The 26,484-nt window shown below is 42.3% G+C and overlaps 1 protein-coding gene across 4 annotated transcripts in view; it reads right to left on the reverse strand.

Annotated features, from left to right (window-relative positions):
* Positions 1-4,684: 4,684 nt before the first annotated feature.
* The window catches only part of AAGAB (alpha and gamma adaptin binding protein), an 85,960-nt gene continuing 64,160 nt past the window's right edge, over positions 4,685-26,484 (reverse strand). Inside the window, exons 6-10 of one of the 4 annotated variants that reach the window (XM_027123414.1) lie at positions 12,798-12,880; positions 11,867-11,960; positions 7,643-7,747; positions 7,137-7,186; positions 4,685-6,485 (exon numbers count right to left, since the gene is read on the reverse strand). In XM_027123414.1, coding sequence (XP_026979215.1) covers positions 6,408-6,485; positions 7,137-7,186; positions 7,643-7,747; positions 11,867-11,960; positions 12,798-12,880 — 410 coding nt within the window. In that variant the 3' untranslated portion in view covers positions 4,685-6,407. The remainder of the gene's footprint in view (positions 6,486-7,136; positions 7,187-7,642; positions 7,748-11,866; positions 11,961-12,797; positions 12,881-26,484) is intronic. The other 3 variants (XM_027123415.1, XM_027123416.1, XM_027123417.1) reach the window with 3 other exon arrangements.

The raw sequence follows: 26,484 nt of genomic DNA on the forward strand, positions 1-26,484 counted from the left end.
GATGAAAATGAATAAACAATTTCGGGGAGGCGGAAGGGAGCTGGCGTAATTCTCTAGCTGGGCCACTTCTACAGCAGCCTTTCCTCCCAGGACCTCACCGGAGTCCACACATGCTGTACCAGGAGGGAGGCAGATTTCCCAGGAATGGCACCCACGTGCCTATAGGTTTGGCCTCCATGAACTACATCAAATCCCTACCTTCATTGTTATTTGGCCAGTTCTAGCCTCCCGCCCCTAAATGACTTTCCCCAAGGTTTTATCTAGTCAGTCTTTCGGCAAAATGACTCGCACGTCCCTACCTCTAAACCAACCTGTTCCTTGAGCGCCACAACTTTAAATTCCAGCTGCCTGTGAAACGCGATCCAAAACAACTCCCCCAAACTGAATCATCTCCCGTCTTGTCCAAGCAAGCTCCCTTTCCTGACTCTCTGTGTTTATCGGGAGCCGCCCCACCTTCTCCAAGTCCTGGGCAGCTTGATGCTTTTCTTTTCCTTGCTCCCCGCCACCTCCCACCTCTGCAGCTGCCCCTGGTGATCCAGCCTCCCTTTTGGAAAGGCCCTGAATGTCCGCTCTCCTCTTTTTCTCAGGCCTGCACCTCCCCCGTCCATGGGGGTATCCCCAGACCAGTGTATGTACTCTTGACATTCCTCCCTGAGAGAGCTCATCTAACCTGTGTGATTTCAAGCCACGTAAATGCTAAGGACTCCCAAATCAGTATTTCTAGCCCAAATATCGATCCCCAGCTTCAGACTCATATCCAACAGCCTGCTGGCTACTGGTAAGTGGAGGTGCCACAAGTGCCTCAAAACTCAGTTTAAAAACCGGAAGTCATCCTTGCCCTTACTGAACCATCGCCCTCTCCTGGCCTTCAGTCCCGCTTTATCAAAATCCTTTACTCAGCCCATGGCCACGAAGTCACAGTCATCCACCACTCCCTCACGCCCCACATCCAACCAGCCCTGTCCCTCTGTGCTCTCGGCCCTGTACTCCAGGCCCTCTGTCACCTGGACAACTGCATGGCTTCCTAACCACTCTTTGAGCCTCCAGCCTGCTTTCCCATAAATGTACCATCCACACTGCCCTCCCTGACCTTAGACGGCGCCAGAGTCCACAGCACAAATTCTAAGGCCTTTAACATGGGCCACGTGACCCTTACCACCTGGCCCCTGTCCAGCTCTCACAGCTTGCTGCCTCGCCCCTGCAACCCAGTGTCGTGTTAAGCGCAGTTCCTCATGTATCACACCAGTCTACACCCTGCTTCTCCCGCCCTGCCTGACACCACCAATTCGCCGGGCTAACCTTCCCTAATGCTCTGAGACTCACTTCACAAAGGAAGCCTTGTGTGAATCTTCCTTGAGAGCAGGGTCTATATCTTATTCTTGTATCCTCAGCTTCTTTTGGCCACCACATATTTTTGCTGAATTCACTGAATTGGTGCCTGTATCTAGTAGATTTTACCTTAGCAATGTCTTTTCCATCCATTTTCACTGTGCTGTCCTATACAAGTCCTTATGTATGGTTGAAGGAATACCACCAAAATAAAGTTCCTGATTACCTTTTATCACAGCTATTCCAATATTCTCCTAATTTGTCACCCTCTAGTCCAGGGATGGCAAGTACAGGGCAAAATTACCAACTTTCACTAGTTCTCTATCCATGCAAAAACCACTCATCACAGTGCTGGGTCCATTCTCAGCTTCAGAATCCTTCTCAACACAGCTCTCCAGGCAGACTGGTAATCAATTGGTGTTGGCTAGTCCTGCTGCCAGATTTTCCTGGAATTAATTACAGTTACATGTCTTCTACTCGAAACCCGCTGGTTCCTTGATTACCTCCCGAGTAGGCACAAAGCGGAATTCCAAGGTTCTCAGCATCACTCCATCCTTATCTACCACCATTTCTCTAGCTGGACTACTGGGGTTTCCCCAACATAACCCCTTGCTTTCTTATCTCCATACCTTTGTTCATGCCATAGCTTCCACTAAGAATTTTGCAGCCTTCACCCACGTATCTGCCCAAATTCTTATCCCCAAACGCTCAAGTCAAGCATCCCTTCCTCAAAGTCAATGGGTCTCAAAGTGTGGTCTCTGGTCAGCAACATCAGTATCACCTGGGAAGTTAGAAACCCACATTCCCCCAGACCTCCTGAATCAGGAATCCTGGGGTGGGGCCCTCCACGTGATTCCGACATGGGCTCATGATGGAGAACCACTGCTCCAAGATGCACATCACGTTCTTCCCAACCCACTCGGCGCTCTCCTTCCACAGCAATTAAGGCTGGACACAGCGCTCTTCACATCCTGCCCAGCATCCGACCTTTTGTAGCCTCACTTTGCTTGCCCCCTTCTCCCACCTGAGTTAGACAATGAGCTGCTAGGGAAGAGAACCCACGTCCTTACCCAAGTCTGCAGGTTCGGCCACGGCCAGCACAGTCTGTCACCAAGGAGGGTCCCAGCCAGTGCTGGCTGCACTGAGTCCTTGTTTCAGCTCTCATCAGGATCAAGGAACAGGTTGCAGTTGCTCGTCCTTAACTTCCAGTTTGAGGCCTTCTAACACCATTGATGAATTCCTGAGATTTCCTGGAACAACAGGATTGATGCAGACCATGTCCTTGGGCTTCAAAGGAACAGACTCTTCTCTCCTAAATTATGCTGCTGTTTCCATAAAGTTCCTACCCCAGGCCTCACTCAGCCTACATTTTGTAGCATTAAAGCCACCTGGTCGATAAGAGAAAAGGGAGAGGCAGTGGTTGGTCACATGCTTCACAGGAGAGAACCCGGGAGGCTTTCTGTGACCCATTTATGCCTCGCAGATTTATAGCTGTGAGGATCAAGTATTTGAGCCTATCAACATATACACAGATAAAAAAGGATTTTAGAGGAAAAAAAAAGTTTTCTTCCCAAACCTGTGTTCTAAAGATGCAGTTAGTTATAACCATTAGGTCCAGGTTTTGAATCAATGCTTTTCCAACAGGAAACAAAGTAAAACAGCACATCATTTAGAGCTGGGCCAGGGCTCAGTAGTGTTCAACAAAAGATCACGCTGTTGCTATTACCTCTTTTCAATTCTTCATTCTGCAAATCAAAGAAACACCTCAGAATCGAGAAAGATACTTCCTATACTAGAGGAACTGTAACACACACTTAACTCTGAATAAAGACACCTACATTACGAGCAAGGCTGGTGATGTTAATAACAGGCACAGGTAATGCCCAAAATATAAAACTTAGAAAACGTCTAAGACCCTTTCTGCAAGAGCTTACATGCCAAAGGGGCAAGGATGGATCACTAAACTAAACCCCAAGTGGAATCTAAGTCAAAACTAGAACTTTGCCCTGCACTGTGAGCATGATGCTTTCAGGAACATACAAATTATGGGCAAGTGAATTGTTACAGTGTTGTTTTTAAATCTTGTACTAAGGGGGTACACTTGACCTGATTTTTCACACTTTCTCCTCCTACAGTCCTCTATGAGATGGGTATTTAATGATAGAATGCTGTAGCTAAACTGTCTTGCCTATTTTAAAGTTTTTTGGGTCGGGGGTGAAAGACAGCTCTTAACTCATCCAGCATTCTCGGTCTCCATCAGTCAGAACGTTCAATGAATCAAACCGCTGACCACACTGGACACATGTTGGCTAAATTTAGCTTTGTATCAGCAAACACTCCAGCTCAGAATAGTTCAGGGAGCTCTCATCTTACCCTTAGACAGTGATTCTTCAAAGACTGTTTTTCCACGGCAGGCCAAGGCAGGGCAAGGGGCACTCCACGTGCTCTCTCGATGGCCACTGTCAAGAGACTGACCCAAGGTTAAGGGAATCTGACAGGCCACGGCAAAAATGTTTATCCTCACCTCTCCATGGTGGGAACACGAAGTTAGCAACAGATCACATTTCCTTTGTTATAAGTAGTTTGCAGTAATGGCTTGACACGCTCTATGGGCCTTGAACCACATCCCATATTACTCAGCCATCTAAGTCTAGCATCCCTGAATCTCCAGCTTCTCTGAATTAGATGTGGCCAAGTTCTATAAAAAGAGAGCAAGCAAACTGGTTCTGTCAATCTTCTCATATTCTGGCAGGATAACATATCTTAAAATTATAAAAATATCTATGTCTTCATCACTCTAAAATTATTACATATGATTTTCTCAGGGAAATAAAAAGTTTATTCTTGTCTCTCCCTACCTCCCAACACTCATGGACCTTAAAACTTTAGGATCATGTTCATCAAAACTATTGAATGCAAGTCCAAACCAGCTTTAAGTGCCCACTATGTGCCAGACACCATGCTACACAAATAGAAAAATGTTTAAGGAAAAAAAAAAGCCGAGGTTCTTGTTTTAAATCCCAGATGGACAGTCCATAATAACTTATGGTGGCATGTACATAGGTCACTTTAGATAGAATGCAATTTTTATTACACTATTAGCTCATGATCACTCTTCTTAAAATGGGCCTTTAGTAGGTACCGCTGGACACTTTAATCTCACATCTCCCCTAGAAGGGGCCAATACCCCCAGATAGCTGAGATCTTGAAAACATGACTTGATATTATACATTTAAATGGTGGATTCTAAAAGAGTGAGTTGGACAAACTCTTAGATTATTTGCTGTTTACGCCTAATCCAATAAAGGAAGGCTTCCCCACCCCCCCCCAAAAAAAACCAACAAAATCATAAAAATACACATAAGCAGACTTTATAAATAAATCACATTTTAATCACCTGGCTTTGTTTAATCCACAAAATCAAGTTCACAGCTTTTTCTAGTTTGTTTTCCCTAACCACGTGACCTAATGTATTTTCTGAAACCTTTCATGTTTTAAGAAAAATATGTTCCACCTTTCATCTTGCAACCCCAGGGCCAGCTTCCCTTATATTCCCAGTCAATGGCTGATGCAGTTACCTCAAAGAAACACTGATGGAATGATGGTAAACTACAGTCTCAAAGACCTTCAGATAGTGAAAAGAAAAAAGAAAAGAAAGAAAAAGAAAAAAGTATCAAGCAAGATAGCCTCCAATGTTCCCTGGAATGGCTCCAATCACTGAAACCTTCCCTCCTGCAGTCACCCTGGCCCGGAACCTGGAGCATTCCAGTCATTCTGCCATCTGTCAGGTTCTGCAGTGCTTAGAAGGTGTTGCACAAAGGTGTCTGAAACTTGCTTCTGCTGGTGACCTAAGAGGTTCCTACCCACACTAGGCCAGCGGCAGTTCTCAGGCCATGTGCCCTGAGCCAGTTTAGAGCCATGGCAGTGACTACCACAGTACAGGCTCATGACATGCATTACAAAGTGCCTACGAAAACAGAAATAAGGATTACATTTGCTCTATTTCCCACTCTTCCTCTGGAAACGTTCCCCTTGGTGATCAGTTCCCCTAGAGGTGACCCACCCAGCCCTGGAAGTAACACAAGGTACTCAGGGATTCACTGCCTAACATTTCATATCCTTTCCCACCAAGCCCACTCCTTAGTGTTACTATTTTGGCAGTGATCTCTGGCTTTCAGAAAGAGAAAAGGAAACTTGCCTTGTTTTGAGGGTATGAGTTGTGACAACACAGCTCTGCCATCTCAAGTAGCGAACTCTAAGAAAGCTTTCTCCACGGTAACACTAATGCAAAAATCTCAGGATATGATCATACCGTCTCAGTGGCCTACAGAGGGAATTCCTTAAGCTTCTCTCTCTCTTACACACGCATACCGACAGACCCACCACTTGGTAGAGGAGGGTTTATTTCATCCTTACCAGAGTGGGAAACCCTTGCATCATTTACTACAGTCTAAAAATTCACAATGGTTTCTCAATACTTTCTAGCATGAGCTCAGATACTGTACTTCAAATGAAATGCCCAGATGCATTTTTTTTTTTTTTTTCCAGCTAGAGACTAACCTGAGGGCCAGTGGCTTTGGCACATAGTCTATACTACAGCACAGATTAAATCTTTCCTCCCATCAAAAGCATCAAACCTCAGAGCAGCAAGTTCCTTGACAGAAAGAATCCAGAACCCAGGAAAGGTGGCACAGGCTCCCGATCTGCAGTGATCACGTGTGAACGTGGGGAACGCTGCTTAGAAGACTGACCAGGAATGGCCTGGTGGTTCTTCGCCTTTAACTTGGTCCCATCACACAGGCCTTGGAGCCTCATCCCACCCCTGTTCCTAGAGCAAAAAAGTGTATTTGAGAATTCCTCACTCCTTATTGTCATTCTCACTCCCCCACGATATTCTGAGGGAGGAGAGATGTCTGCTTTACCCCCTACTAAAAACTAAAATTCACGGGAGCCTATAAACAAGTCAGGTGGCCAACATGATGATGGGGAGCTCAGCAAAAGATGACTGGGTTGAGTAGGGAAGTAGCTCAGGTAGAGGGAGCTAGGGTCTTTGGTAGTCAAGCCCTAGCATGAATAATTTAGTGTTCTTCATCAGACGAAAGGCCTTCAATTTCATCTCTGTCTCCCCCAATTGCCATCCAGAAAGCTTTGGCCACCTGTGGAGAGAAGCAAGCAACAAACTGTAGGCAACAACCGAATTTCAGCTCGTTTCATATGTTATACACAGAACTGATTAAGACTTAAAATTCTACACCCTGCCCTCCAGCGCTCTGGCAACATCTGTCAAAACCCCCTGAACACCCTGACCCCATGACTTCTACTCCTAGACTTTTTACTGAGGATATAATCAGAGCTGTTTACACAGGTGATGTATAAGGATACACACAGCTTCACTACAGAAGAAAAAAAAAGGCACATGACCTAAATGTCCAAAACGGAAACTGGATACATTATGACACATTTCTACAATGGAATACCATAAACCATATACATTTCCTGCCAAGAACGTGTTGTGTTGGTAATAACCAAACCAAACCAAACCAAATAACTAAGCGTTTTCCAGCCTAACAGCTAAGAAGGCAAACATCCTGAGTCTCAATGTTCCACGTCACTCAACATACACTGGAAAATCTTGGTTTGACTGCAGCAATTATATCACTACTGGGTAAATATTCAATTAGTTATAAGTTAATAGCCAACAAAAAGTTCACAGTAAGACGCTTTAGAAGTAAACAAGTGTGATATACCATTCTTATAGCACTGGACCTGCTGTAGGTACTCAATAAATACCTGACTGATTTTCTCACCTTTTCTGCATGCAACTTTCTTTGCTCGTGAGGAAGCGTCGCAGCCTTGTCTAGGGGGAAAATATATCTTAAGAAATTCATCTAATAGCACGGGACAATCTGGAATGCATGGATGTTCTAACACTAGAAGGTGGGAAATGGGTTTCACAGACACATTTATGGTGTAGTCATTATAGCTGTTAGGAAGTTTAAGTCTTCCAAATTTTCCAGATGAGAATGATGTGAGTAAATTGGTAGGGATCTTACTGATTCCATGTTAATGAGACACACTGAAAGAAACAGAGACAGGCAAAAGAAGGGAAAGTAAGAGGAAAAAGAATGAAGAAAGAGGAAAATTTTCCCAAGGAAATTTTTACTACCAGAGGATGGCACAGTCCTCCAGTACCCAAGTTTCTCAGATGAGGCCAGAGCATGGAATGCAATCAGCAGTTACAAAGTAAAATCCTACTATATAAAATAGAGGAGCATCAATACGGGAATCTGTTAGACACAATGGATCCGATTACCTTTCATTTCTTTTAACTTTGAAAATAGTCTTTCAAAATTCTCCAAATCTCCTCCACCTGTAGTAAGACTGGCTAGTTCTTGAATATCCAGGTCTAACGTGGGATCTGAAATAACGATTCGCCACACATTATTTATGTATGTGCTAAGTACACAGAATCCTAAAGCAATCAATCTGGCTTTGATGAAAGTTACCACTGAGTGAGTGCCCACTGGGGACCAGCTGTACAGCTCACGGTGCTGCATCCTGCTTGGCTGGTAGTGGGCCCTCACAAATGAACAGTAACTCATTTTATCCGTAAAACACTGTAACGAGGCAAGGAATTCTGTTTCCACTTTTCTAGAGAAAACTAGAGCTCAGAGATCAAGTGACCTTGCTCAAGGTCACAGCTAATAAGTGTGACCTTGGATTCAGACTTACATGTTTCCAATTCTAAAGGTCATGCCCTGCACTAAGGTCCACAGATTCAATAAATGCTTGAAATTTATACCATATTTTACTGGTCAACAAATATTTTCACATCTGTCATTGACAACCATAGAAGGTGGTTAGGACAGATACCACTGTCCACAATTTACACGTGAAGCAAGCTGAGTTTAAAAATGAACTCATCTAAAATTACAGCCATTCAGAGGTAGAGCCATTTAAATTCCTTTTTCTTACCACAAATCCTTTACTATTTCTACCTCGGCATGTGGCTTCTTTATCAAACTTAGTTTTTAATCAGAATTTTCACTCAGCCTCCATTCCAGGCCAGTCACCTCTAGGATGTCTTCCCTGACCGTCCCAGCTCACAGGTCTCCTTCCTTAGGATTTGTCCCACACTTAGTGTTTACAGAGCTGTCTTGGCACTGGCATACACTACTCTGTATGCTAGCATCTGTCTACTGTTACTATAACAAATACTACAGTAAGAGAGAGAGTTTGCTTTGTCCCCACCACTGAGTGCGTTAACTTACATGATTCCATTTCATTTTTGCAACAGCGAAGTGAGGAAAGATTTGTCACCCCTATTTTATAGAAGGGGAAACTAAGGCCCACGGATGCTAAATAACTTACTCAAGGTCATCTCACTACCAGTGGTAGAGCCATGATTTGAACCCAGTTGTCCAGGATTCCAAGCTCATGACTTTACCCATTACATTACATTACAAGGCCTGTCTCTGCATTTTTAGACTATAAGCTCCTTGAAGACAAGGATGATAACATAATTCTTTACATCTACTATAATGTCATACAGATAATTTGATGTTAAAGATGCATTTGGTTAATAAATTTGCTTTAGTTCAATGGGCATGCCATGGTGGCAGTTGGTATATAGGGCTAGAGATAAAAAAATTTGTGATTAATCTGTATACATGATACCTGAACTGTGGATGTGGACAGAATCACTTCATGCTTAAATACAGGTTTGGAAGAGGAGTTTAGATGGAACATTGAGGAATGGCGCTATTTAAAGGCTGGGTAAAGGAGTGTAATCTTCCAAAGCAAGAGAAGGACTCATCAGAGAGGTAGGAAGAACATCAGGAGATGTGCTGGGTGAGTCAAGAGAAAATGAGGTTTCAGAAAGGGGCTGATTCATAATACTGAATGCCGCCAAGAGGTCAAGATGGGGGCTGGAGGACATCTATTAGACTGAGTGGCATGGAAGTCATTGGTGAGCTGTTTTCATGGAAAATGGGAGCAAGAGCTAGATGGGAATGAACTGAGGAATGGAAATAAGTAAAGAGAGGAGGGAGATGTGGGGTTGAGGAAGTGTTTTACTTTTGTTTGTTTGGTTTTTTCTTTTTAAAGAATTTTGAAATAATTGTAGTCTTACAAAAAAGTTGCAAAAATAGTACAGAGCCTTCCGATATGCCCTTCCCCCACCCTCCCTCAGTGTTAACATCTTATATAAACATGGTACAATTATAAACATCACAAAGTTAATAATAGAACAATGCTACTGACTAAACTACAGACTTCATTCAACCTTCATCAGTTTTTCCACTAATATCCTTTTTTCTGTTCCAGGATCCAATTCAGGATTCTACACAGAATTTAGTGGTCAAATCTCCTTAGTCTTCTCCAATTTGTGACAGTTCCTAAGTCCTGCCTTGTCTTTCATGATTTTGACACTTCTGAAGAGCACTGGCCAGCTTGTATAATATCCCTCAATTTGGGTTTGTCTGATGTTTTCTTATTATTAGATTGAGGTTATGGACCTTTGGCAGGAACACCACAGAAGTGAGTGCCCTTTCAGTGCATCATATTGGAGGGAGATGATGTCAATATGTCCTGTTACTGGTGATGTAACCTTCATCACTTAAAGTGGTATCTGCCAGGTTTTTCCAGTATAAAGTTACTATTTTCCCCTTTGTAATAAATAACTTGGGAAAGATACCTTTTGACTATGGAAATGTCGTGTTTCTTCTTAAACTTTCATCTACTAATTTCACCATTCATCAGTGGATCTTGCCTGTGACAACTATTACTGTGGTGTGTGGCTAAGGGTAATTTTCTATTTCCCTCATAATGTCTACATGTATTAATTGGAATTCTTCTGTAAGGAGGAGCAGCCTTTTCTTTTCCAGTTATGCATTTATTCAATTATTTATTTAAATTAGTATGGATTCATGGATACGTATTTTATTCTATGGGTTACAGCCCAATACTATGTTAATTTACTTTGCTGGTCAAATTGTTCCAGCTTTAGCCATTGGAAGCTCTTGCAGGTGGGTTCCTGTGCCCTTTCAACATGCCCCCATTCTTTTCTTGAGCACTTCCTTACTTTCTGGCACCATGATGCTCCACGTTCATCCTGCATTTTTCCTGCCCCAGCCCTGAATCAACCACTTCTCCAAGTAGCCCTGGTACCTTTTCTTGGAGAATAGTATTTAGAAACCAAGATCTAAGTACTAAATATGTCCACTGGTATTATTGTTGCTTCTAGGTCCTCCCAGTGGACAGAGCTAGGAAATATATATATGTATTTACACATGCATACACATATCTATATTTATTTCTCTACTGCTCTAACTATATTTTAAAACCCAAGAGTTCATACTGATACCTTCAATTCTAGTTCAGTACCAAAGGGTTCATCCCAGCCTTCCCCTTTCCTTATTTGTAACTTCTTTCTCTGACAGTGAGAAACCTAGCTCTCATTATCTATGCTATATTTTCTTATTCTTTCAACTGTAATATATATAAAATATATTACATATAAATATTCAGAATTTCGAACCCATACCCCTGTAAGAATCAAATTTATTAAATAGAGTGCAGGATTTCTGTTCATTTCTTTTTGGTTTTGGCCTCATGGTATCCAGTCAGAATACCATTTTCCCAAATTCTTTAAGTTAGTTATTTTCCCCACCTCCTTCAGTGTGGTCAATGGTTTGTTTTCATGGCAGAGATTTTAGCAGGTTTAGAAGCTAATATGAAGGGTTCAACTGCGAGGATGAGGTTGAATAAACTAGAGAGAAATTATATACCAATTTTTCCTTCTTAATATGTTTCTATAACCAATCATTTAAGTTTTCTACATGGATTATCTTACAAACAGAAAAAAAAAAGTTTTTAAAACTTATTACTGCACATGGGCCCTCTGTGGCATAAAAAGAAGTAGTGATTTCAGTAGCTCCCTGACAAAAGAACGTTTATAGTTATTGTTAACTAAGCTCCTTGGCTTTCTGGCTTTTGGGCAGCAAACTGGATTCCAGTTTCAGCTGTAGGACCTTCTTGTTAGGTGCCCTTGGACAAGTTATTAAACTGCTCTGGGCCTCATCTTCATCTCTGTAAAATAACTTCTCTGCCAAACTTCATTACCAAATGAGAATGTGGACATAAAAGAATTTTAAAAAGATACGGGAGGGCTTATAAAGCTGTATTATTCTTGTTACCATCAATTCTGACTACTGTGAAATACTATGAAAAAACTGTGTAATATGGAGATATAAAGCTGTTTCACCACCTGGTTCTGTCTGTTCTAGCTAAGATGATCGTAATCACGATCCTGCTGACAGAATCAGCAGGACAATGGTGCCCACAATTTGTAACGTATTTACTCTCCCTCCTTTTTCTGACAGCCGTCCACAAGGCTAACATTCATTTGGGGTGTACTCTCAACTTCCTTCCCTCGTCCTTATTTAAAGTCAATTTCCCCTTGGATGATTTACACCCCAATACATGGGCTACTGCAAGTTCCACAGAGCTGTCACTTAGCAGCCAGAGAGGTGCTTACCCACGATGCTATCGACCTGAGTGTCTGTTGTATTAGAGGCACCACCTCGATCCAAGAGGGGTTCAGTCCTCTCTGCTGCTGGCAACTGGGGCTGCTGGTGAGGAAAATACACACAAGCAACAATTTAACAGGAGGTTGCTTCCGAACTAAATCCAAAAAGGCTCGCACTTCCACCCACTGGTTAGCTTTGGAGAAGCAGTAATAGGAGCAAGACACAAAGAGAGACGGAAGAAGGATCAAGGTCACATTAAACAAAAGGGTAAAAATTCACTAATTCAGCAGTGTTTCTCCTCAAGGAAAAATTAAAAAGTATTATGATTTTGCTATTGACTATTAAAACATACTGTTTGCTTTAAGATCATGTTTTATTCAAAATCTGAAAATGTATAAGATCCTATCACAAACAGCTCAGACTGAGGAAGAAGGTCCCAGAAAGACAATGTGGCACTACGTAATGTGTTCGTGGTTCCAACCTGCCAACCAAGGCAGACCTGGACCAAAGTCCTTGAGGACAGAGGGTTGAAATCAGCCTATTTAAGCTCATTAAGGGCAAGGACCTTGCCTCAGATTGTACAGGACACAGGAAGTATTTAAAAAGAACCACTAATTTTATTTTATATTTAAAGATTTGGGGGCAACTTTATGCCTTAAGGAAATCCTAGCACATTTTTAAAAGCACTCTAGCAAAAACACATGGAACAGCCCAAATTGCAAACATCTTGAAAGGGCTTACTGCTTTAATGCTGAACTAGCCTGCTCTTAACAGCTAGCAGGCATAAAGAGGGCTGTTTTAGGTTCTCCTTTTATCTATTGATAATATTCTCTGCCACTTCTTAAATGGAAAGGAGAAAATGATGAATGGTGTAAAGATTCATAATGACGAGTAGAAATTAAAGCCAAAGAAGGGAAAACATCCAGGAAAAATCTCTACCTCTGAGTGGCAGGTCTCTGCTGATCCAGTGCTATGGTTTGCTCCAGCCAATGAGCTGAGAAGGTTAAAGCCTTGGTTCCTATCTGAAAAGAAAAAATACAATCACTGAAATTTTTAATTTACATTTAAAACTGTTAAAATGACTGTGATGATGAAATAGTAGCTATTTCCTCATTATAAAAGTTCTAACTATAAAAAACAGTTGCTATCAATTACAGAACTCTAAATTCCAGATAACTTTTTATTATTTTTTTTTTAACATCTTTATTGGAGTATAATTGCTTTACAATGGTGTGTTAGTTTCTGCTTTATAACAAAGTGAATCAGTTATACATATACATATATCCCCATATCTCTTCCCTCTTGCGTCTCCCTCCCTCCCACCCTCCCTATCCCACCCCTCTAGGTGGTCACAAAGCACCAAGCTGATCTCTCTGTGTTATGCGGCTGCTTCCCACTAGCTATCTATTTTATATTTGGTAGTGTATATATGTCCATGCCACTCTCTCACTTTCTCCCAGCTTACCCTTCCGCCTCCCTGTAACCTCAAGTCCATGCTCTAGTAGGTCTGTGTCTTTATTCCCGTCTTGCCCCTAGGTTCTTCATGTCCACTTTTTTTTTTTTTTTTTTAGATTCCATATATATAGCATAATGTTTTGTTTTGTTTTTTTTTTTTTTGTTTTGTTTTTTTTTTTGATAGGTATACCTGGATTTAATTCTCACTTCTACCGCTTGGTAGCTGGATAGCCTTAGGCAAGTTTCATACCTCCCTGAAATTCACTTAATTCAGTCTGTAAAATGGCATAATAACTTATTATAGCATCCTTTTAGGAATTTTAAATCAGTTCTTGAAATAAAAGTACACAATATATAGACAAGTATGGATTCCTCAATAGGTGTTTGACCTTTCATTTCGCCAGTATCCCACCCGCATCAAATAAAGAAAAATACTTTTTAAAATTTACGAATATTTCATTGTTGTAAAGTTAAAGCCATAAAAATAATCAAATGGCCTACTATCATACCGTTAGAAGAAAAAAAAAAAAAGGTGTTTATGAGAGTTCCATATTAGAATACAAGTTTTCCTTAGGCACCTGTTTATGTATGCTATTCTGCTCTTTACAATAAATAATTAAATTTAAAAGACTTAATTCCTCACTTTTAAGACCTTATTAGTTTACAAATTACATATTGACCTATGCTAAATTTTATACCGACCCATGCTAATGAATTCAGTACAGAAAACAAAAAACACTGCACTCAAGCAAACTACATATATATATATATATATATATATATAACTTATATGAGAATTGCTACTCCAGCTTTCTTTTGGTTTCCATTTGCATGAAATACCTTTTTCCATCCCCTTACTTTCAGTCTGTATGTGTCTCTAGGTCTGAAGTGGGTCTCTTGTAGACAGCAAATATATGGGTCTTGTTTTTGTATCCATTCAGCCAATCTGTGTCTTTTGGTGGGAGCATTTAGTCCATTTACATTTAAGGTAATTATCGATATGTGTGTTCCCATTCCCATTTTCTTAATTGTTTTGGGTTTGTTATTGTAGGTCTTTTCCTCCTTTTGTGTTTCTTGCCTAGAGAAGTTCCTTTAGCAGTTGTTGTAGAGCTGGTTTGGTGGTGCTGAACTCTCTCAGCTTTTGCTTGTCTGTAAAGGTTTTAATTTCTCCATCAAATCTGAATGAGATCCTTGCTGGGTAGAGTAATCTTGGTTGCAGGTTTTTCTCCTTCAACACTTTCAATATGTCCTGCCACTCCCTTCTGGCTTGCAGAGTTTCTGCTGAAAGATCAGCTGTTAACCTTATGGGGATTCCCTTGTGTGTTATTTGTTGTTTTTCCCTTGCTGCTTTTAATATGCTTTCTTTGTATTTAATTTTTGACAGTTTGATTAATATGTGTCTTGGCATATTTCTCCTTGGATTTATCCTGTATGGGACTCTCTGTGCTTCCTGGACTTGATGAACTATTTCCTTTCCCATATTAGGGAAGTTTTCAACTATAATCTCTTCAAATATTTTCTCAGTCCCTTTCTTTTTCTCTTCTTCTTCTGGAACCCCTATAATTCGAATGTTGGTGCGTTTAATGTTGTCTCAGAGGTCTCTGAGACTGTCCTCAGTTCTTTTCATTCTTTTTTCTTTATTCTGCTCTGCAGTAGTTATTTCCACTATTTTATCTTCCAGGTCACTTATCCGTTCTTCTGCCTCAGTTATTCTGCTATTGATCCCATCTAGAGTACTTTTAATTTCATTTATTGTGTTGTTCATTGTTGCTTGTTTCATCTTTAGTTCTTCTAGGTCCTTGTTAACTGATTCTTGCATTTTGTCCATTCTATTGTCCATTCTATCTCCAAGATTTCGGATCAACCTTACTATCATTATTCTGAATTCTTTTTCTGATAGACTGTCTATTTCCTCTTCATTTGTTAGGTCTGGTGGGTTTTTATCTTGCTCCTTCATCTGCTGTGTGTTTTTCTGTCTTTTCATTTTGCTTATCTTACTGTGTTTGTGGTCTCCTTTTTTGCAGGCTGGAGGTTCGTAGTTCCTGTTGTTTTTTGTGTCTGTCCCCAGTGGCTAAGGTTGGTTCAGTGGGTTGTGTCGGCTTCCTGGTGGAGGGTACTAGTGCCTGTGTTCTGGTGGATGAGGCTGGATCTTGTCTTTCTGGTGGGCAGGTCCACGTCTGGTGGTGTGTTTTGGGGTGTCTGTAGACTTATTATGATTTTGGGCAGCCTCTCTGCTAATGGGTGGGGTTGTGTTCCTGTTTTGCTAGTTGTTTGGCATAGGATGTCCAGCACTGTAGCTTGCTGGTCGTTGAGTGAAGCTGGGTGCTGGCCTTGAGATGGAGATCTCTCGGAGATTTTTGCTGTTTGATATTATGTGCAGCTGGGAGGCCTCTTGTGGACGAGTGTCCTGAAGTTGGCTCTCCCACCTCAGAGGCCCAGCACTGACTCCTGGCTGCAGCACCAAGAGCCTTTCATCCACAGGGCTCCTTAATTTGGGATGATTCGTTGACTATTCAGGTATTCCACAGATGCAGGGTATATCAAGTTGATTGTGGAGCTTTAATCCGCTGCTTCTGAGGCTGCTGGGAGAGATTTCCCTTTCTCTTCTCTGTTCTCACAGCTCCCAGGGGCTCAGCTTTGGATTTGGCCCCGCCTGTGCGTGTAGGTCGCCGGAGGGCGTCTGTTCTTTGCTCAGACAGGACGGGGTTAAAGGAGCCGCTGATTCGGAGGCTCTGGCTCACTCAGGCCGGGGGGTAGGGAGGGTCACGGAGTGTGGGGCGGGCCTGCAGCGGCAGAGGCCGGCGTGACGTTGCAGCCTGAGGCGCGCCGTGCGTTCTCCCGGGGGAGTTGTCCCTGGATCCCGGGACCCTGGCAATGGCGGGCTGCACAGGCTCCCCGGAAGGGCGTGTGGCTAGTGACCTGTGTTCGCACACAGGCCTCCTGGCGGCGGCAGCAGCGGCCTTAGCGTCTCATGTCTGTCTCTGGGCTCCGCACTTTTAGCCGCGGCTCGCGCCCGTCCCTGGAGCTCTCTCAAGCAGCGTTCTTAATCCCCTCTCCTCGTGCACCAGGAAACAAAGAGGGACGTAAAAGTCTCTTGCCTCTTCGGCAGGTCCAGACTTTTCCCCGGACTCTCTCCCGGCTAGCCGCGGCGCACCAACGCCCTGCAGGCTGTGCTCACGCAGCCAACCTCAGTCCTCTCCCGGCGCTCCGACAAAAGCCGGAGCCTCAGCTCCCAGTCCCGCCCGCCCCGGCGGGCGAGCAGACAAGCCCCTCGGCTGGTGAGTTCCGGTCGGCCCGATCCTCTGCGCTGGAATCTGTCCGCTTTGCCCTCCGCACCCCTGTTGCTGTGCTCTCCTCCGCAGCTCCCAAGCTCCCCCACTCCGCGTCCCGAAGTCTCTACCCGCGAAGGGGCTTCCTAGTGTGTGGACACTTTTCCTCCTTCACAGCTCTCTCCCGCTGGTGCAGGACCCGTCCCTATCCTTTTGTCTCTGTTTAGTTTTTTCTTTTGCCCTAACCAGGTACGTGGGGGGTTCCTTGCCTTTTGTGAGGTCTGAGGTCTTCTGCCAGCGTTCAGTAGGTGCTCCGTAGGAGTTGTTCCACGCGTAGATGTATTTCTGGTGTATCTATGGGGAGGAAGGTGATCTTCGCGTCTTACTCTTCCGCCATCTTCCCGGAAGTCCCAGATAACTTTAAATCACATAGTATTAGTCCAGGTCAAATATATGGCAGGGCCATTACAACAAACAAAAGGCCATTCAGTAGTTCTGTTTGCAAAGATGAACAGAACTGATGTTTTAATAGTTACTATGAACTAATACTTCAGTGTTTTAAACAATTAAAAAACATTCAAAAGAATCAATACCAAAGCATTATTATCAGGTGAAATGAACATTCACGCTTTCTTGAAATAAAGCTCTGTTTATGCAGTTAAGGTTCCCAATACTTCCGATATTTATGTTTATAATGGAGGACAAATCTAGAGCAAAATATCAGAACCCAGTCCTGATCTGACAGCGTTCCCCAGAATCACCTGGACGCTTATTAAAATTACCCAGTATTCAAGGACCCAACTTCACACTGAGGCGGCGTCTGTGGAACAGAGGCCAAGGAATCTGAACTTTTAGCAAGTACTCCAGGAGAGTCCTTAGGATCAGGAAAATTGGAAAAAAAACAAAAACCAAACAACAACAAAAAAACACTGCCTGAGAGTAGAATGTGAAACCCACAATTCAAGAGTCTAGTGGTACAGAAGTCAAAGAACTGCTCTCTCAGGAAGACAACTTCTTCCCACCTTGCCTTTCCTCTCCCTATAGCTTCCCTGGACCCATTCTCATCTGTCTTCAAAACAACCTACAGACCTCCTAGGTCCTCTCCCTTGCCAGGTGAAACCTGTTGTCAGATAGTCACACAAAGTATCACAGAAAGATAACCAATTGCAGAAGATAACCTCTTCTCCCCTTTCACTTGGGGAGATTTGCCTTTTAAACTGGGAGGAAGTCCGACTGTGGCATGTGGGGTCTGGGCCTGCAGCTTTTCCCAGGCTGACCTCTCACCAGGTGGGCAGTCGCCTACTTACTGCACGCAACTATCTACCAGAGTCAGCACCTGTGCTCTAAGGCTACAAAGGCGCTGGGCGGTACCAAGAACCTGCACATGTGCTCTAAGGCTACAAAGGCGCTGGGCGGTACCAAGAACCTGCTGCTGCCCTGCTGCTTTTCCTGCTCCACAACCAAAGGTGCACATGTACTCCTGGAGCCCCCTCTCACTCCTTCAGCCAACCTGTCCAGTCTGTGAGGAACTCTCCAGCCCCAATGCCTGGATGCACCCCATCCAAGAAGCAGGGGCTGTTTTATCAGGTAGGCCGTGGAGGCTCAGAAGCTGAGAGAAGCAGATCCATGTGATGTCCCACACTGATGGTTTCACAGAGCCTGGGGGTGTTTATTCAAACATCAACATAATTCTTTCTTGTGGCCAATGTGCTATAGACTCTAAAGCAGTTGTACGCAGTTATACAATACTCAGGGATTTTACATGTCATGAGGATACATGAGAGCTCTTATAAAATACTTTAGGCTCTTTGTACAAAAGGCATTATTTGAGTAAGAGAGTACTGATGCAAGAGAGCCCTCACTTCTATTACTGGAAATAACTTGGACTGTGGGTAATTTTCAAATCAGTTCACAAATCTCTCTCCATATTCCAATTCCACGGCTTATGTTTTTCCTTTGTTGGGCATTACCTAAACTTGGCAGGCCAAACTGCAGTCCCTGAAGAATAATACAATGCAATGTCAGTTTAGACACGTTATTAGACCAAAATGGTCTATTTAAAATGCCTCATTATTTACAGTGGCTGCCTCCAAGAAGGGGATCTGGGATGGACAGGAGTGAGAGGGAGCTGAACTAGTAACCGTATACCATAAACCTTTGTGTACCTTTTGATTTTTGTTCCATAATCATGTGTTTGCTCCATATTCATGTGTCTGCCTATTTAAAGAGATTTTTAAACGTTTAATGATTAAATGCTATGTGTATTTTACCACAATAAAAAAAAAAACTGAATGTCCCAATTCTAATAATGAATAAAATTATGGAAAAGTCTAAATAGTGGGAAGAAGACTGGGCTAGTGGTCAGAAAACCTGGATTCCACTCCTGGCTCTGCCCACCTTTATGACCTTGGACAAGTCAATCAATCTTTCTGTGCCTCAATCCTCTGATCTGTAAAAAGAAGAGGGTTGCTAGACATGGTTGTTAAGGTCCTTTCTGCTTTAGATATTTGTGATTTTATAAAGTAAAATGGCATTCTTTAGCTTGATAGTTAGCTCTGAATTAGGTATTTTAAATTACTTAATAGAAAAAAAAGAACGTTAAATGCCAGAATCCTTTTAAGGTCCACAGATGACTATGAGTTTATAATCAGGTTTCAGGCTAATGAAAGCTGGAAGAACTTTTGCTCAGTATTTTCTTATAAACAATGGAGAATTTAGTCAACTAATGTGAGTTCACTCTGTTCCACTGCTTATATATATATTTTTTCCTCTGTTCCACTGCTTATATATATATATATTTTTAACATCTTTATTGGAGTATAGTTGCTTTACAATGGTGTGTTAGTTTCTGCTTTATAACGAAGTGAATCAGTTATACATATACATATGTCCCCATATCTCTTCCCTCTTGGGTCTCCCTCCCTCCCACCCTCCCTATCCCACCCCTCTAGGTGGTCACAAAGCACCAAGCTGATCTCCCTGTGCTATGCGGCTGCTTCCCACTAGCTATCTATTTTACATTTGGTAGTGTATATATGTCCATGCCACTCTCTCACTTCATCCCAGCTTACCCTTCCCCCTCCCCATGTCCTCAAGTCCATTCTCTACGTCTGCATCTTTATTCCTATCTTGCCCCTAGGTTCTTCATAACCTTTTTTTTTTTTAGATTCCTTATAAATGTGTTAGCATACGGTATTTATTTTTCTCTTTCTAACTTACTTCACTCTGTATGACAGACTCTATGTCCATTCACCTCACTACAAATAACTCAGTTTCGTTTCTTTTTATCGCTGAGTAATATTCCATAGTATATATGTGCCACATCTTCTTTATCCACTCATCTGTCGATGGACACTTATGTCGCTTCCATGTCCTGGCTATTGTAAATAGAGCTGCAATGAACACTGTGGTACATGACTCTTTTTGACCACTGTTTACATTTTAGGGAAGTTAGAGACACACAAATTTTCACAATTAGAAAAGCAATTCATTTTTGTTTATCCAAAGTAGATTGCTCGCACATTAATGTTGCTAAGAAAAACCTGGATGTTTTATACACCTACGGTTTTAAAGAAACTCTCCATTCTCCCTAGTTCAATGTTTAGCAAAATTCTGCCCATTTGCACCCACTGTAACACTATTGTTCTCACAGAAAAGAATTACCTGAATCTTTTCTTGTTTGCCAGATTTTTCTCCCCAGGATTCAGGGCATGGAAATGTCATCCCCATTAAGAAGGATTTATTCTTTTAGCAGATAGTTGTTGAAATTGGCTTTAGCATCTCTGGTTTTACTGATACCTCAAAATACTACACTAGGAAGGAATAAATTAATCTACCTACTCAGCTGATTCTTCTGGAACTTCAGAGCCACAGAAAGGAGAAGTTGTTAAGTGATGTAAAATAAGTTATTCTAGAAGGAATAGTAAGTATACTAAACTCTGGTCCTAAAAACACTAATTCAGTACCGGTCATCTGCATAAAATTCTTCCAGGAAGTGTCAGAAACAAAACCATAGCCTCTAGAATAAAGGTTAGCAATGGGAAATTCTCAAGCCTTGTGGAGGAGCTTTTATTTTATTTTTCAATAGGAAGTTTCAAGAAAACTTGAAATATATGAAACATTTGGTTATCTCTTTACAAATCTAAAGGCACACTTATTTATCTTCTGCTACAGAGGATTTATTATATTTTTTACAGAGTAAAGTATAACTCGAAGAGATTAGGTAACTTGTTCTAGTCACATAGCTAGAACCTGAACGTGAAATCCAGAACTCTCTGATTCTAATTAATTTCCATTAAGCTCACAGGTATCATATAAAGAGCAAAGAGACATTCAATGCTTGATATACAAATACTGAATATGACAACACAAACTTGGATTAAGTGCAGAAAGATATCTTTTTATTCATATAGTTCTCTTTTGTCAGTAATCCTTCATTACTTCCCTGGTTTAGACTGATTTCAACTGAACTAAGATGAACAGCTGAGGACTGAATAATTAATCATATGCCACTTCAATGCCTCTCATTAATTTATCCCAGCCCAGCCCCCATAACTCCTGGAGGCACTGGTCACATAAAACTAGTGGCAGACAGGTGGTTAGGCCCCAGTGTCCCTTCACTGTCCCTCAAGTGTATGTAGACAAGGGTTTCTCAAATTCAGCACTACAGACATTTGAGTGTGTATGGGGACGAGGGGCAAGGGGGCGTCCTGTACATCCCCACCTATACTACCAAATGCCTATAGCACTGCCCATGTCCGCCGGGGAGAGGGGGGCAAAACTGCCTCCAATTGAGAACCACTGATATAGATCTAATTAGGACAGGAAATTTGGGGCTATAACGCTCGAGTTGTAAGTCATTTCTTGGAAGGATTTTTCAATGGAAAAATAATAAAAGCATTTAAGATTCTACTTTTACCTCCTGTCAGCATTACAAATATCCTCCTCTTACGCTGGGAAACTTCTCTAGATGATTTCAGCTCCCTCAGTGCCATTTGCCTTGTTGTCCTTACTGTGCTAGTATAAATACTTATCTTGAGTCTATCTGCCATCCTAAACTATATTATAAACTCCTTGCAGACAGAGACAGGAGCTAAGGGTTCTTCCACCTTCCTCAGCTCCCAGCACAGTGCTAAGTGTACAGGGGGGATGCTGAGATATCTGCTGACAGCCTGACATGACTGTCAGACAGAGACTGCAAGCATTAGAGAAGGTTGGAAAATAAGCATATATTTTATCTCACATTCCACTTCTGTTTGACAAATGGAAATGAAATGTTTTTAAAATCACAAAAGAATTAGAACCAATCTATTCTCTTTTACTAAACTACTGCTTGAAAAAGGTAAAACTTTAAAGTATATTATTAAAAACAGTGCTTCTTTAGGAAAATAGGATTAAGCACTAAATCTGGCTCCATCATTAGCTTTGGATTCAGAAAAGTGAACCTCTGCTCTCCCTCTGACACCTGGGACACGTGCTCACAAGTCAAGAACTGTCTCTGCCAATACTTGAACATATAATGAACTTTCTGGTGACCAGAAAGTAACCAGACTATGTTTTTTTGCCCTTTTTCCTGATTGTAAATGATATGTTCATTGTATAAAATTTGGAAAATAGAGAAAAGTATAAAGAAGAAAACGAAATCACCAAAGATGTCAATTAATACTTTGGTAAATGTCCTTCTTTTTTTCTGTGCATGCATACACACAAATTCTTAACAAACTGAATTAAACATCAGAATGAGTACTGTTTTTTACCAAAGTTGTAAAGGAAAGCTTTACATTAATTCCAATAATGGTTCCACCGTAAGTCCTATCTCCAGAGCCTGAAGCACCCTCTTGAAAATCCTCAAAGGAATGTTTACAATCAAGTCAAAAACCATTCAGAACCAAGTGTGGGGAATAATGAGAGTGAACGAAACAAAACTTTACCATGAAGAAAAAGATGACTCTTCTTATGTGGTTCATAACCAGCTCTAAAAATAATTCCAAAGAATGACTACCTAAAATGTTTTGCAAGGTGGCCACAGGAGGAGGCCTGCAGTGCCTTCGTGGTGACAAATTTGAAGTGATTCCCCACCATTTGTTTGCCTATGGACAATTTTGTGGGTGATTTTTTAAAAAACAAAGTCTCATTATTTTACCCATACATTTATTGCCTTCCATCTTCTCTAATTTTTCACAATTCCTCCTTCCCTTTCTGCTCTTACAACACACACTCCTCCAAATTATGCACTCTACCTAAAAATGAATATGTATCTTACTTATTTTATTTTTGACCACAACATTCACAGTAAGACAACTGACAGAGATTATTCAAATCATTTTTTCAGTTCCACAATATTAGGTGCTGGGATAAAAAAATGGGAACAACTCATTCTGTCTCAAGGAACTCAGTTCTGTAGAATGTAATGTTGATATAATTCTACTCTATCCTAGAGGTTAGGCAACTGCAGTCCAGAGACATGATGCCATTTTCCCAAAATCACCCAGGCAGGGGACTTCCTTGGTGGCACAGTGGTTAAGAATTCGCCTGCCAATGCACGGGACATGGGTTCGAGCCCTGGTCCGGGAAGATCCCACATGTCGCAGAGCAACTAAGCCCGTGCACCACAACTAGAGCCCGCATGCTGCATCTACTGAAGCCCACGCACCTAGAGACCTGTGCTCCGTGACAACAGAAGCCACGGTAATGAGAAGCCCGCATACCTCAATGAAGAGTAGCCCCTGTTTGCCACAACTAGAGAAAGCCTGCGCGCAGCAACGAAGACCCAATGCAGCCAATAAATAAATTTATTTAAAAAAAAAAATCACCCAGGCAGAGACAGACCCCACTAGAACCTTCTTCATTAATCATTCTTCCGTTCACTAATTTGATGTTATTTTATTTTCTGTGACATTAAATTCAAGTTTTTATTTAACCATCACTTTTCTTTTTTTACTCTCTTAAAAAAAAATTATATTAAAGGTAGTAGCCATCTACGTTCTCAGGCGAGTAGCCCAGGCATCAGGTAGCCAGACAGACCTTGTGTTTTGGTACTCAATTCTTGACAATGCTCTGTACATCAGTTGCAAAGGATTCCCTAAAATGAAATCTGGGATTTCTGCCATGGTTCTTTATTACCAAGTACATACTGAGGAACATACATTAACAGATGATCAATTCTTTTCATTTATAATGGGAAGGCACAGAAAACTACCATAAGAAAGAATTGTTTTCTACTATTAATTCCACTTAATCCTTACCCACCTGCATCACTGGATATTAAATATTATAATAGATAAACTGAAAGTAAATTGTCAGAGCTTTTGAAATCCAATCTCCACAATTACTGCTTACCACTTGGGGATCAATGTCACAACCCTGCAATATTTGATTAGTCTAATCACTCCTTCACTGATTAGAAACACTAAAAGACCACAGAACTTCCCTTCCTGGCCCTTCTCTCAGTGGTGGTATTTGTAAAAAATAAAACCAAAACCAACCAAACAAAAACCCACTGAACACCCAAGAGCCAACTAACCCCCGTGGTACTCACCAGTGCCCAGGTGACAAAGCCTGGGGTAGGGGGTGGCAGCTTGGGGGTAATGTTAAACTGACACTCTAAACAAGGAAACAAGGACACTGTGCATAATGCTACCTTCCTATGTGAAACAATGAGTGACAACTTCATCTCAAACAAAACAAGACATGTCATCAGACTTCTACTAATCAACTTCTTTTCCTTGATCTTAAAACCAAATCTGAGAGCCACGGAGGAGAGCGCAGCAGCAGGGGTGTGGAGTGCAAAGCAGAGATTCCCGCACAGAGGATCGGTACCGACCAGCACTCACCAGCCTGAGAGGATTGTCTGCTCACCAGCCGGAGCGGGCGGGGTCTGGGAGCTGAGGCTCCGGCTTCGGAGCTTAGATCCCAGGGAGAGGACTGGGGTTGGAGGCGTGAACACAGCCTGAAGGGGTTAGTGCACCATAGCTAGCCAGGAGGGGGTCCGGGAAAAGTCTAGAGCTGCCGAAGAGACAAGAGACTCTTTTTCTTGCCTCTTTGATTCCTCGAGGTGCGCTCGAGGAGAGCGGATTAAGAGCGCTGCTTAAAGGAGATAACAGAGACGGGCGCGAGTCGCGGCTATCAGCGCGGACCCCAGAGACGGGCATGGGACACTAAGGTTGCTGCTGCAGCCACCAAGAAGCCTGTGTGCAAGCACAGGTCACTAGCCACACCTCCCCTCCTGGGAGCCTGTGCAGCCCGCCACTGCCAGGGTCCCGTGATCCAGGGACAACTTCCCGGGGAGAACACATGGTGTGCCTCTGGCTGGCGCAACGTCATGTCGGCCTCTGCCGCCGCAGGCTCGCCTCGCACTCCGTACCCATTCCTCCCCCGGCCTGAGTGAGCCAGAGCCCCCAAATCAGGGGCTCCTTTAACCCCGTCCTGTATGAGTGAAGAACAGATGCCCTCAGGCGACCTACACGCAGAGGCGGGGCCAACCCAAAGTTGAACCCCAGGAGCTGTGCGAACAAAGAAGACAAAGGGAAATCTCTCCCAGTAGCCTCAGAAGCAGCGGGTTAAAGCTCCACAATCAACTTGGTACCCTGCATCTGTGGAATACACGAATAGACAACGAATCATCCCAAATTGAGGAGATGGACTTTGGGAGCAAGACAGATTATTTTTTCCTCTTTTCCCCTTTTTGTGAGTATGTATGTGCTTCTGTGTGAGATTTTGTCTGTATAGCTTTGCTTTCACCATTTGTCCTAGGGTTCTGTCCGTCCGTTTTTTGTTTTTACTTTAAAAAATTTGTTTCTTAATAATTATTTTTTATTTTAATACCTTTATTTTATTTTATCTTACTTTATTTTATTTTATCCTCTTTCTTTCTTTCTATTTTTTCTCCCTTTTATTCTGAGCCGTGTGGAGGACAGGCTCTTGGTGCTCCAGCCAGGTGTCAGGGCTGTGCCACTGAGGTGGGAGAGCCAACTTCAGGACACTGGTCCACAAGAGACCTCCCAGCTCCACGTAATATCAAACGGCGAAAATCTCCCAGAGATCTCCATCTCAACACCAACACCCAGCTTCACTCAATGACCAGCAAGCTACAGTGCTGGACGCCCTATGCCAAACAACTAGCAAGACAGGAACACAACCCCATCCATTAGCAGAGAGGCTGCCTAAAATCATAATAAGGCCACAGACACCCAAAAACACACAGGCACTAGTCCCTTCCACCAGGAAACCTACACAACCCACTGAACCAACCGTAGCCACTGGGGACAGACACCAAAAACAACGGGAACTACGAACCTGCAGCCTGAGAAAAGGAGACCCCAAACACATTAAGATAAGCAAAATGAAAAGACAGAAAAACACACAGCAGATGAAGGAGCAAGGAGCAAGCACCAGACCTAACAAATGAAGGGGAAATAGGCAGTCTACCTGAAAAAGAATTCAGAATAATGAGAGTAAGGCATGATCCAAAATCTTGGAAACAGAATAGAGAAAATGCAAGAAACATTTAACAAGGATCTAGAAGAACTAATGAGGGAACAAGCAATGATGAACAACACAATAAATGAAAGTAAAAATACTCTAGAAGGGATCAATAGCAGAATAACTGAGGCAAAAGAACAGATAAGTGACCTGGAAGATAAGACAGTGGAAATAACTACTGCAGAGCAGAATAAAGAAAAAAGAATGAAAAGAACTGACGACAGTCTCAGAGACGTCTGGGACAACATTAAACACACCAACATTTGAATCATAGGGGTCCCAGAAGAAGAAGAGAAAAAGAAAGGGACCGAGAAAATATTTGAAGAGATTATAGTTGAAAACTTCCCTAATATGGGAAAGGAAATAGTTAATCAAGTCCAGGAAGCACAGAGAGTCCCATACAGGATAAATCCAAGGAGAAA

Source organism: Aethalodelphis obliquidens, unplaced genomic scaffold (genome assembly GCF_003676395.1).
Source record: "Aethalodelphis obliquidens isolate GAN/ISIS:26980383/991018 unplaced genomic scaffold, ASM367639v1 scaffold26, whole genome shotgun sequence".
Taxonomy (NCBI): Eukaryota; Metazoa; Chordata; class Mammalia; order Artiodactyla; family Delphinidae; genus Aethalodelphis; species Aethalodelphis obliquidens.